The following is a 13295-nucleotide window of genomic DNA, read 5'->3' on the forward strand; positions in this document are numbered from 1 at the left end:
TATATTCAGTGAAACAGAACTATGGGCCTCAGCTTAACATCTGACCTGGCATCTCTGAATCTCTCAGTACTGTCAGTTTAGATTAGTTGTTCAGGTTCTGGGTAGGAGCTCAAATACACGATTTTTTTCAAGTGCTACCACTGCGCCAAACTGACACTTTAGAATATAAATACAGAAGTGGAACATTCAAGGGTTCAACGGTCCCTTATTTTTCAAAACCTTTGGGAAACCTGAATTGAAATCCCCCCATTTTCAATGGGTACTGAGGCTGTTTGCCACAATGAATAAATACTTGTACTGGTTTTCTGATTGCTCTTGTGGTCAACTGTCAGTACTGCAGTACCAGAAAGCCTGAATATGAGAATGCTTTTACATTCTGTATTTTACATTTTCTTATTGTCAAAGCAATGGTACATGATGTGGCAGCAACCACTTTGCTTCTGGTGGATGCAATGTTGGTATCACAGCTAATCTCTATCTGAAATCTATGAAATTCATGACTTCTGTCAAATATAATGTCATTAGCAAAAAGGAGATTGAGGGGGGAACCTGACTGAGGTCTACAAAATCATGAAGGGTATAGACAAGGTAGATAGAGATAAGCTTTTTTCCCAGGGTGAAGGATTCAATAACAGGTCACGCTTTCAAGGTGAGAGGTGAGAAGTTTAAGGGGGATGCATGTGGCAAGTACTTTACGCAGAGGGTGGTGGGTGCCTGGAACGGGTTGTCAGCAGAGGCAGTAGAGGCAGGCACGATAGATTCATTTAAGATGCATCTGGACAGATGCATGAGTAGGTGGGGAGTAGAGGGATGCAGATGCTTAGGAATTGGGCAACAGGTTTAGATAGTGGATTTAGATTGGCTCAGGCTTGGAGGGCTGAAGGGCCTCTTCCTGGGCTGTAAATTTTCTTTGTTCTCTATAATTGAATAACTAATGTTCTACATCTGGATGCTGGTGACCTGAGAAAATTGACCTCCTTGTGAAGTTTCTGGCATTGTTCATTCAAATTAGCTCGCTCTCTATGATCTCAAGAAACAACTGAAGACACTTGATACTGAAAACTTTAAAGATTCTCTCAACATCCCGACTTTGGTACTGAAAGACCAGTCGTCCTGAAAAACGAAGCCCCAAGCAAGGTTGTTTCACTGCAGTTACAATCCTGGGTTTCTACCTGACAATGTAGAAAATTCCCAGTGTATGTCCTGTTCTCACAAAGCAGGACATATCCATTCTTGTCAATTATCACACCGTCAGATGCTTTCAGCACTTCTCAGTTTGGGTTCCACCAGGGCTGCTTGGCATCAGATCTCCCAGGACATCACTGTGGAAGTTCCTCAGGACAGAGTGCTCAGCCCAGACATCTTCAGTTCTTTCATCAATGATCTTCCCTCCATCTTCAGGTCACAAATGGGATATTAGCTGCTAATTTTGGGGTATTCAGCACCATTCATGACTCCTCAGATACTGAATCAGATGGTATCTGCAAGATCTGAACACCATCAAGGCCTTTGGTCATAAATGACAGAATCTGACTGTCTCTGCTTGAGCTTCAGTAGCATTACCATCTCGGAAAACTGCCATCAACATCGTTCAAAAATATAACTGGATCAGCCATATAAATACTGCAGCTACAAACACTGGGAATTTTGGGGTAAGTAGTCTGTGTCCTGGCTCCAAATTTATCTTCATCTGCCAGGCCAAAGTCAGGAGTGTGAAGGAATATTCCCACTTCCCTGGATGAATGTTCGAGTAGTTTAATACTGCCCAGGAGAAAGCAGCTTGTTTTGCTTGAGACTTTAAATATTTTCTCCCTCCGCCACCAGCATACAATGACAGCAGCATGAAGCATCTACAAGATGCACTGGAGCGACTCACCAAGGGTCCTTTGACAGCACATTCAAAACCTGTGATCTCTGTCATCTCGCGGAAAACAGGTAGCAAGGGAATATCACCAGTTGTAATTTCTTCTCCACGTCACACATTATACTAACTCAGAACTGTACTACCATTCCCTCACTGCCACTGGCTCAAACTCCTGTAAATTGCTTCCTAACTGCACCAGGGAGGAAAATACACCATAAAGTCTGAAACCTATGCTTTGAAAAAAACTAGTTAAATTAATCCCACTCCTCTGCTCTGCCTTCATAACCCTGCTTACTGCATAACACAAAGCCATTTCGTTCCTAGGCAGACAAGTAGCTGTTCTTGGTACTGTGAATTATATGGAATATGCCTGAATTATCTGGGACAATTCATTTCCTTACTTGGTTTTCATGTCTAAATATGCAGGTTGAGATGGAAAACTGGTCAAATAGGAGACTGTAAGAACGGAAGTGGATGGAGGCTAGTGTTTTGTTGATCAGATTCTGTGTTTTACACCATTTAGAAATTGAAGTTATAGTTTGTACTGATTAGTCAGTTTGTATTGTTAATACTTGTGGTTTCTTGCCACTAATCCTCCTTTTCTCATGAAAACTGCAAGTCGTTGAATTTACTAAAATTCTAAGAACTTATAGCACGATTTGTAAACCCTGATAAGGGTGATAGCATTTTTACAGTTATTTGTGGGTGGGACTTTTATCTTAGAGTGGCAATTTGCAGTGAAGTTTCTCTCTTGTTTTTTAGCACAGGAATCACATCCTTTATTTGGTAGAAAACTATCAGACCGTGGTGATAGTTGGTGAAACCGGATGTGGAAAGAGTACTCAGATTCCACAGGTTGGTAAAATTGATCTGAAACATATCTCCATCTCAGAACGAATAGTCACTGAGGCATTCGATGTCTTATCGGGCAGGCTCACTCAAAAACTACATTTGCACTGCCTTTAGGATATTTTATTGAAAATTATGGTACTTGTACAGTCAACAGTTGTGGGTATGCAGCGTTGAGGTTAAAATCAGAACAGGTTCAAAGGGCCCATTGTTCCTTGCTCATGTGTTTGTATGTAACACATATTATACAATAAATTGATAAAGAATTAAGGAAATTAAATCTGTACTTGAAAAGGAGACAATTGCAGGGCACTGGGGAAAGAGTAGGATAATTTGATAGCGCTTTCAAAGAAGTTGCATGGGCCTAATAGACAAAATGGACTTTTTCTCTACTGCATTATTCTAATTGTAGAAGTTTCTGGGACTGTTGACTCACCATGGGCAGCTCAGTGGTTAGCACTGCTGCCTGTCAGTGTCAGGGACGCTGGTTCAATTCCACCCTCGGTAAACTGTCTGTGTGGAGTTTGCACTTTCTCCCCATGTCTGTGTGGGTTTCCATCAGATGCTTCGATTTCCTCCCACAGTCCTTAGACATGCAGGTTAGATGGATTGGCCATGTTAAATTACTCATAGTATTCAGGAATGTGTAAGGTTGGGTGTGTTAGCCATGGGAAATGCAGGGTAGGGGGGTGGGTCTGGGTGGGACCCTTTTTGGAGGGTTGGTGAGGGCATCTAGGAACTGCTGAACCATGTTGCTTGCCTTAACATCTTCTGAAATTTTTTCTTTTTTGCAGCCATTTTTGAAGACTGAAAGGAAACCCATAGATCAAATTGGCAGTGGGGTGGTTTATTCAACCTTTTAGTGCTCAATAGTATTGAGTTGCTATTAATGATTGAGCAAATTGGGAAGGAAGCTGTTTGAAGAACTAGTGTTATTAGGAAATGTTTCTGTATTAATGTGTCTTCCAAAGCACCCAGTCATCAAATGTATAGTAGGAGAAATAATGAACAGGACTGATTGCTCTTCTTTCTTCCACCTCCAACCATTTGTTGACAGTACTTGTTGGAAGCTGGCTGGACAGCAGAAGGCCGGGTGATCGGTGTGACACAGCCCCGGAGAGTGGCCGCAGTTTCAGTAAGTACCTAGCGTGCATTTTGCTTTTCTCAGATAATTACGAAAGCTGTCAGTGCAGGAGTGGTTCTCTCACAGTGGACATCCAAGTAGACAAAAGTGTTAAAACTTTATAGGTCAGAACAAACAGTCACCCAACCATGTAATAGGTAAATTAACTGTTGTTCATCATTGATACGAGCAGTTTGGCATTGGGCATCGGAAATACAATTTCAATGTTTGTGGATAATGCCGAACTGTGATGTATACCCTGAGGAAGACTGCAAATAAGAACTTGTTGTGATCTGGAATGCACTGCCTGAAAGGGCAGTGGAAGCTGATTCAGTAATAACGTTGAAAAGGGAATTGGATAAATACTCAAAAAGAAAATTTACTGGGCTATTATGGAAAGGGCAAGGGAGTGGAATTCATTGGATAACTCTTTCACAGAACTTGCATCAGGCACACATCAGTCAAATGGACCACTTCTGTGCAGTATAGCTCTGTGTAAATGCACCTGTTGGTTTGACCCAGGAAGAGAGGCTGTGATGAGAAATTGAACTATCACTGGGTAGAAATCCTGGAACTTCATCTCAATCGTTACTATGGATATACCTACACAGATGATCTGCAGAGGTTCAAGAAGGCAACACACCACCAACTTCTGAATGGCAAATATATAGAAGATAAATACTGGCATTACCACTGATACCGTCATCTTAAGAATGGAAAGTATTAGTTAATAGGAAGAACGGTAGTAGTTGTATTAAAGGTGCCTCTCTCTTAAAGTAGAATTCATTGAAGTGACATCTCAATCTTTGTCTGATCCATGATTTTGTCATTATATATTCATTGTTCAATCCAATACAGCCAACATGAATTAAATTCAGCATTCACCTTTTCCAAAATCTTTCATATATATTGCATAAATTGTTTGCTTCAATTAGTAGCTAAAGCAAATTAATTGAGAGGATCTAAGTTCTTAACTACTGCTTGGTCTAAGTCAATGTTATTGAATGTACATATATACACAATGGGATATCTAATCAAACAGATCATTAATTTGAATGATGTTTGATCTGAACCAGTTCAAATTTAGATTTTTGGACAGTAAATAAGAAGTCAGGGAACCTTCTTTAGTTATAACCGTGACAGACTACCTTATAACAATGAGGTCAAACAGAATGATGAATTGGATTATATGTTTCAAATTTAGTTCATGAGCATTGACGTGATGTTTTTGTTTTGTAGTCTGTGAAAAGTGTTGGATGTGACACCATGAAAAATTCCTGAATTTAGTGCACTCAGTCCTAGTTGGCATTCCATGATTAGCAGTAACAAATCTGAGGTTCAGACTTGGCTATATAAACTTGAGGTGGATCCAAAACTCTGTTACACATCCTAACCTGCACCTAATTTATCAGCATCCTTTCTCCGCAATATTCCAACCCTCCCCGCCCCCACTATTGCATAAATGCTGCCCACTTCACATCAGCTCTGATGAAGGGTCACCTAAACTTGAAATGCTTGCTTGCTCTCTCGCCATGGATGCTTCCTGACCCACTGTGATTTCCTAGGCAAAAAAGTGAGTACTGCACATGCTGGATATTAGAGTCAAAAGTGTGGTGCTGGAAAAGCACAGGAGGTCAGGCATTATCCGAGGAGCAGGAAAATCGAACCCAGCAGCACAGAAAAGATTTATCCTGTGCAGTAATCTGTGAAAATTCGAGAAGCCAAGATCTATTTAAAGTACAAATTAACAACTTTATTTCTTTAAGGTATAATAACAGAATAATTAACTAACAACTATTCACAACTCCTTACTCTAACTTATATTTGATCTTCCCCTTCTACGATACTAGTCCGCTAAAACTTTTACCAAATTAAGATTTATCAAAAATTCAAGTTTTCAAAACCAGCCAGACATCGAATCTTCTCTTCCTCCGTTTTCTTTTCCTCTTTGGGATTTCTGTTTCACAAGTCACTGATCGATAAAGGTATCTTTAAGAGAGCTATTCTCTGGGCAGTCTGCAGATGCTGGTGGCTTGGCAGTTCTCCCCCAACTGTTCAGGTTTTCCAGGTCTTATACTCCCAAAGCATTGGATTGTGTCATTGGCTTTTACGATTGTCAATATACTAAATTTAAACTTGATTGGAGTTTGGTATTTTTGGGGTATAATTTAAACTGATTGGCCAAATTTGAATTTGTTTTGTCGTCTCCAAGCAACCCAGCTAATCAAGCTTCCGGCCGAGTGTTACATTTTTACCTTATTCAGAACATATGGTGCTGTGTCAGGTAGTTCTGCTAGCTTTTAACTCTCTTAAAGGTACAGTACACCCACATCGTCATAACATTGAATAAGACTACATGACACGTGGAGGCCAGACCAGGTATGGATGGCAGTTTCCTTCCCTAAGGGGCATGAGTGAACCAGATAGGCTTTTCCTGACAGTTGGCAGTAGTTTCATGGTTATCATTAGACTCTCTTAATTCTAAATTTTTATTGAATTCAAAATCCATCTCTGCCATTGTATTGTTTGAACCCAGGTCCCCAGAACGTTTCCTAGATCTCTGAATTAATAGTCTTGTGATATTACCCCTAGATCAACACCACCTTCCTTAAAACTTGTCTCTCTAGCCAAGCATTTAATTACCCATGTTATTATTTTTTAGCTTGGCTTGGGAATTTAGGTTCCTTTGTTGTGTAACTGTGGGTAATGCTGCTGTATATAGCCAAAGTTCAGTGGTTTTTCATGTTGGAGACACTGTATTAATGCAAATTGTTGTTATATTGGATGACTACTTTGAATGATAGGTCTTGGTGCAGGACATCCTTCCATACGGAGGGATGGTGCTGCACTTGGAGTATTGTGCGCAGTTCTGGGTCCCATATCTCAGGAATGTACTGGCCTTTGAGTGTGTTCAGAGGAGGTTCACGTGAATGGTCCCAGGAGTGAAAAGCTTAATGTATGAGGAAGGTTTGAGGACTCTGGGTTTCTACTCGATGGAGTTTAGAAGGATGAGGGGGCATCTAATTGAAACATACAGAATACTGAATAGCCTGGACAGAGTGAATGTTGGAAAAATGTGTTTATTGACAGGAGAGATGAGGCTCCGAGGGCACAGCCATAGAATAAAGATAAGTATTTTCCCCTGACGTTCAAGCATTACGGTGAAGCCTTTCAACTGAAGGTGCTCCCTGCATTTCTGAAGAAGTCAAGTTCAAAGGGACAATTTAAAAATGGAGAATGGAGTTGGAGGAGGGAATTGGAGTGGATATGCAATGATGGGTGCCAACCTGCAGAATAAAGAATAAAGATAAGCCATAGAATAAAGATAAGTATAAGAATAAAGATTACTTTTAGAACAGAGATAAGGAGAATTGTCTTCAGCCAGAGAGTGGTGAGTTTATAGAATACATTACCACAGAAGGCTGTGGTGGCCAGGTCATTGAGTACATTTAAGATTGAGATAGATATTTTCTTGGGGATCAAGGGTTACAGGGAGAAAGCGGGGCAATGGCTTTGAAAAACTTATTAAACATAATTGAATGACAGAGCAGATGCGATGGGCTGAAATGCTTAATTTCTGCTCCTATCTCTTATGATCTTATGGAAAGGTTCTTCAAGCAGTCACTGTTACAATACACTGTGTCCACAATTCAGAGAGTGGTCCCTTGGTAGCAGGTAATTTCTGAAACTAGTTTGGGTTCTGTAAATTGTTTTTTCTTCTGTTGACAGGTGGCAGGACGAGTGGCAGAGGAACGTGGCGCAGCATTGGGTCATGAAGTTGGCTACTCTATCCGTTTTGATGACTGTACTGATTTCTATGCAACAAGAATCAAGGTACAGTAACAATTGTCGGTATGCAAAGTTAAAAATCACACAACACCAGGTTATAAACCAACAGGTTTATTTGGAAGCACTAGCTTTCGGCGCACTGCCCCTTCATCAGGTGGTTGTGGAGTATCAGATCGTAGGACGCAGAATTTATAGCAAAGGTCTACAGTGTGATGTGACTGAAATTATATATTGAAAAAGACCTGGATTTTGTTAAGTTGTTGGTCACCAAGAATCGAACAACTGGATAATGTCACTCAAACCATGAAACTCCCAAGGCAGTGTGCAAACAATTACTGTCAGCTGAAACTACAACCTTATCTGCTCTCATCCTATTACAGACACCTTCCCTGCAACTCCCCACCTTGCTTTCTTCCACTGATTTTTCACCTTGTATGTTTGTCTGTTTGTGTTATGCTTATTAATAAACATATTAATTAATAACTTATTAATTAATATTCCACTTTACTATCATAGCTTATACTTCATGGTCATTAACAGGCCACATCTTCTGCAGGTTGGCACCCATCATTGCATATCCACTCCAATTCCCTCCTCCAACTCCACTCTCCATTTTTAAATTGTCCCTTTGAACTTGACTTCTTCAGAAATGCAGGGGGCACCTTCAGTTGAAAAGCTTCGCCGTAATGCTTGAACGTCAGGGGAAAACCTCAATTCACCCCCTTTTTACGACACCGTCTGCCATCAGGCAAGTTTAAATATCCAGCGTGGATGCTGGTGAATGGATAAGTGGGCGAATGAGCAGAGTAGGTAAGACAAGTCAGTGTAATGGCTAGTGGCTTGGTGCTTGTCAGATCAGGTTGTCTGGTGTTTCGGCATTGTAATTTGGTGGGGGCTAATGGGCAGGGTTGGAAGGGTGATTAAATGGTGGGGGCGTGCTTTTCAGCTGTGGTTCGGTTGGACATTTTGGGTAAGGATTAGTCGGGGTGAGGGTGTTGTGTTGGGATGGGGGCTGTCATTGTGAGGGATTTGGGGCTCAGTTGTGTAGTTACCTGGGAGTTAGCAAGGGAATGTGTAGTCTACTCCGGTTAGCACAGTAGAACTGTCCGAAGTCACTGATTATGTAACTTATTAATGTAAATTATGGAACTCCATAATTGGACACTTTTCCTGGTGAGTAGAAGAATTGCCGATTGGAAAGTGAAACTTCCTGGAATATTCCCACAGAGGTCAAACGCTAGGATTTTTGTGGCATCCCAGGGCATATCTTGGATTGTACATCTGGTCACCTACAATCTGGAGACAGGACAATCTGGGCCAATATCGAGTCAGAGTCATACAGCATGGAAACAGCCTTCGGTCCAATTTGCCGTGCTGATCAGACACCAATGTGACCTAGTCCCATTTGACAGCATTTGGTCCATATCCCTCCAAACCCTTCCTATTCATATACCCATCCAGATTTCTTTTAAATGTTGTAATTTAAGCGCTTGCACGACCTCTTCTGGCAGCTCCATACACACACCACCTTCTGCGTGAAAACTTTACCACTCAGGTCCTTTTCAAATCTTTCCCGTCACTTGAAATCTATGCTCTCTAGTTTTGGACTCCGCCACCTCAGGGAAAAAAAGACTTTGCCTATTTATCCAATCCATGCTCCTCATAATTTTATAAACCTATATAAGGTCACCCCTCAGCCTCCAGCGCACCAGGGAAAACAGCCTTAGTCTATTCAGCCTCTCCGTAGAACCCACCCTTCCAATCCCGGCAACATCTTTGTAAATCTTTTCTGAACCGTTTCAAGTTTAACAACATCCTTCTTTATAACAGGGCGACCAGAATTCTGCACAGTAGTCTAAAAGTGGCCTCACCAATGTCGCAGAGTCCATCACAACACAATGCCCCAACTTCTATACTCAGTCATAGAGATGTACGGCACAGAAACAGACCCTTCGGTCCAACTCGTCCATGCCAACCAGATATCCCAACCCAATCTAGTCCCACCTGCCAGCACCCGGCCCTTTTCCCTCCAAACCCTTCTTATTCACGTACCCATCCAGATGCCTTTTAAATGTTGCAGTTGTACTGGCCTCCACCACTTCCTTTGGCAGCTCATTTCATACATGTACCACCCTCTGCGTGAAAAAGTTGCCTCTTTGGTCTCTTTTATACCTTTCTCCCCTCACCCTAAATCTATGCCCTCTAGTTTTGGACTCCCCCACCCCAGGGAAAAGACTTTGCCTACTTATCCTATTCATGCCCCTCATGATTTTATAAACCTCTATAAGGTCGCCCCTCAGCCTTCGCACTCAAGTGAAAACAACCCCAGCCTATTCAGCCTCTCCCTAGAACCCACCCTTCCAATCCCAGCAACATCCTTGTAAATCTTTTCTGAACCCTTTCGAGTTTCACAACATCTTTCTGATAGGAAGGAGACCAGAATTGCACGCAATATTCCAACAGTGGCCTAACCAATGGCCTGTGCAGCCGTAACATGACCTCCCAACTACTGTACTCAATACTCTGACCAATAAAGGAAATCATTCCAAATGCCTTCTTCACTATCCTATCTACCTGCGACTCCACTTTCAAGGAGGTATGAACCTGCACTCCAAGATCTCTTTGTTCAGCAAAACTCCCTGGGGCCTTACCATTAAGTGTATAACTCCTGCTAAGATTTGCTTTCCCAAAATGCAGCACCTCACATTTATCTAAATTAAACTCCATCTGCCACTTCTCAGCCCATTGGCCCATCGGATCAAGATCCGGTTGTAATCTAAAGAAACCTTCTTCGCTGTCCACTACACCTCCAATTTTGGTGTCATCTGCAAGCTTACTAACTATACCTCTTATGCTTACATCCAAATCATTTATATAGATGACCAAAAGTAGAGGACCCAGCACCGATCCTTGTGGCACTCCACTGGTCACAGGCCTCCAGTCTGAAAAACAACCCTCCACCACCACCCTCTGTCTTCTACCTTTGAGCCAGTTCTGTATCCAAGTGGCTAGTTCGCCCTGTATTCCATGAGATCTAACCTTGCTAACCAGTCTCCCATGGGGAACCTTGTCGAACGCCTTACTCAAGTCCATATAGATCACATGAATCGCTCTGCCCTCATCAATCCTCTTGTTACTTCTTCAAAAAACTCAGTCTAGTTTGTGAGACATGATTTCCCATGCACAAAGCCATATTGACTACTCCTTGCCTTTCCAAATACATGTACATCCTGTCCCTCAGGATTCCCTCCAACAACTTGTCCACCACTGACATCAGGCTCACTGGTCTATAGTTCCCTGGCTTGTGCTTACCACTTTCTTTAACAGTGGCACCACGTTTGCCAACCTCCAGTCTTCCAACACCTCACCTGTGACTATCGATGATACAAATATCTCAGTAAGAGGCCCAGCAATCGCTTCCCTAGCTTCTCACAGATTTCTAGTGTACAACTGATCAGGTCTTGGGGATTTATCCACTTTTATTCATTCCAAGACATCCAGCACTTCCTTCTCTGTAATATGAACATTTTTCAACATGTCACCATCTATCTCCCTACATTCTATATCTTCCATGTCCTTTTCCACAGTGTTCTGACCAAAGAAGGCAAGCACACCAAATGCCTTCTTCACTACCCTGTCTACCTACGACTCCACTTCCAAGGAATTATGCACCTGCACCCTTGGGTCTCTTTATCTGGCAGCACTCCCTTGGGCCCTACCATTAACTGTATAAGTCCTGTCCAGGTTTGCCTTACCAAAATGCAACACCTCACATTGATGTAAATTATACTCCATTTTCCACTTCTCGTCCTATTGGTCCATGTAATCAAGATCTTGTTGTACTCCGAGATAATCTTCTTCAGTGTCCATTACACTACCTATTTTGGTGTCATCTGCAAACTTTACTAACCATTCCTCCTATATTCACAATCAAATCATTTCTATAAATGTTGAAAAGCAGTGGACTCGGCACTGATCCTTTTGGCACACCATTGGTCACAGGCCTACAGTCGAAAAAAGACCCTCTACCACCACCCTCTGTCTTCTACCTTCAACCCAATATGTTTTCTGCAAATAATTGCATTCTATCCTCCATAAACTGATATTCTACAGTACCCTTTTCATATATTTCTTCTTGAATTCCCTGTCAAAAAATGAGATTTTCAGTTAAGAAAGCTGTGTTGTATTTGATGGCGCATTCTGAGAGGTTGGGGTCCTGTAATTGATCAGTCAAATAATTGATCAAATCTGGAAACTGATGAATGCTTAATCAGGCTAAGTTTTACTTTGGGATCTAGTGATAATTACTGAGGTAAACTTGAGCTGACCTGTACACGTCCATACCAAAACGATGGAAAAAATTGTATGCACAGCTGGATATGATTCAAGGCAGTTAGGGATTGGAACTGGGCAGTTTGTCGTCATGGTGACAATATTTTGACTTGTAAGGCTTTTTTATTTCATTTCTTCAGTCTCTCTTGGCAATTTTAAAGCAGCAGGCATGGAGGCTAGGACAGTTGCACGCTACTTTTGCAGGATGTGGGAGGTAAGGGTCACCGCTGGGGTCACTGCTGACTTCGCCTGCGCGAAGTGCACCCAACTCCAGCTCCTCACAGACTGCATTAGGGAAATGGAGCTGAGGGAGTGATAGAGAGTAGTTAAAGGAAGATAGTCACACCTTAATTACAGGATAAAGGTACCTAGGTGACTGTCAGGAGAGGGAAAGGGAACAGGCAAACAGTGCAGGGACCCCCTGTGGCCGTTCCCCTCAATAATAAGTATACCGTTTTGGATACTATTGGGGGGGGGAGAGGGGTTTGCTGGAGGTGACCTACCAGGGAAAAGCCTCAGCGGCCAGGAAGGGGGGAGAATAGGAGAATGATACTGATAGGAAATTCAGTGGTCAGAGGAACGGACAGGAGGTTCTGTATTAGCGAATGAGACTCCCGAATGCTATGTTACCTCCCGGGTACCAGGGTCAGGGTTGTCTCAGATTGAGTCTACAAGCTGCTTAAGGAGGAGGGAAAGCAGCCAAAAGTTGTGGTACACATCGGTACTAATGACATAGGTAGGGAACGGGATTGCTACTGGTGACATGGTCTAGTGAAGCTAGGAACAGAGAGTGAGTGCAGATGAACAAGTGGCTGCAGGGCTAGTGTAGGATGGAGGACTTCAGACATGTGAATCGCTGAGATACCATCTGGGGAAGGTGGGACCTGTACAAGAAGCACAGTTTGTACCTGAACTGGAAGGTAACCAACATCCTGGACAGGAAGTTTGTTAGAGCTCTTTGAGAGGGTTTAAACCAGATTGGCAGGGGAGTGGGAACCGGAGCTACAGATCGGATGATGGAGTAAGGAGTAAACAGCCATATACAGCACGCAGAGAATCTGTGAGGAGGGATAGACAGTTGATAGGGCAAAGGTGCAGTCAGTGTTATGGGTTGAAGTGTGTCTATTTTAACGCAACAAGTGTCAGCAATAAAGGTGACGAACATAGAGCGTGGCTAAGTACTTGGAGCTATGATGTTGTGACCATTATGGGGGCTTGGATATCACAGAAGCAGGAATGGTTGTTGGATGTTCCAGCATTTCAAAGGGATCATGGGGAAATAAAAGAGGTGGGGGATGGTATCGCAGCTGCAGAAAGGGAGGTCGTCAAGGAGGGTTT

At 42.4% G+C, this 13295-nt stretch overlaps 1 protein-coding gene across 1 annotated transcript in view; it reads left to right on the top strand.

Moving 5' to 3' along the window:
* dhx35 (DEAH-box helicase 35) overlaps positions 1 to 13295 on the top strand; it is a 65432-nt gene that overhangs the window by 7638 nt on the left and 44499 nt on the right. Inside the window, exons 3-5 of the mRNA XM_072556332.1 lie at positions 2627 to 2719; positions 3771 to 3848; positions 7566 to 7670. Coding sequence (XP_072412433.1) covers positions 2627 to 2719; positions 3771 to 3848; positions 7566 to 7670 — 276 coding nt within the window. The remainder of the gene's footprint in view (positions 1 to 2626; positions 2720 to 3770; positions 3849 to 7565; positions 7671 to 13295) is intronic.

The sequence above is a fragment of the Chiloscyllium punctatum genome, chromosome 37 (assembly GCF_047496795.1).
Source record: "Chiloscyllium punctatum isolate Juve2018m chromosome 37, sChiPun1.3, whole genome shotgun sequence".
NCBI classification, from domain to species: Eukaryota; Metazoa; Chordata; class Chondrichthyes; order Orectolobiformes; family Hemiscylliidae; genus Chiloscyllium; species Chiloscyllium punctatum.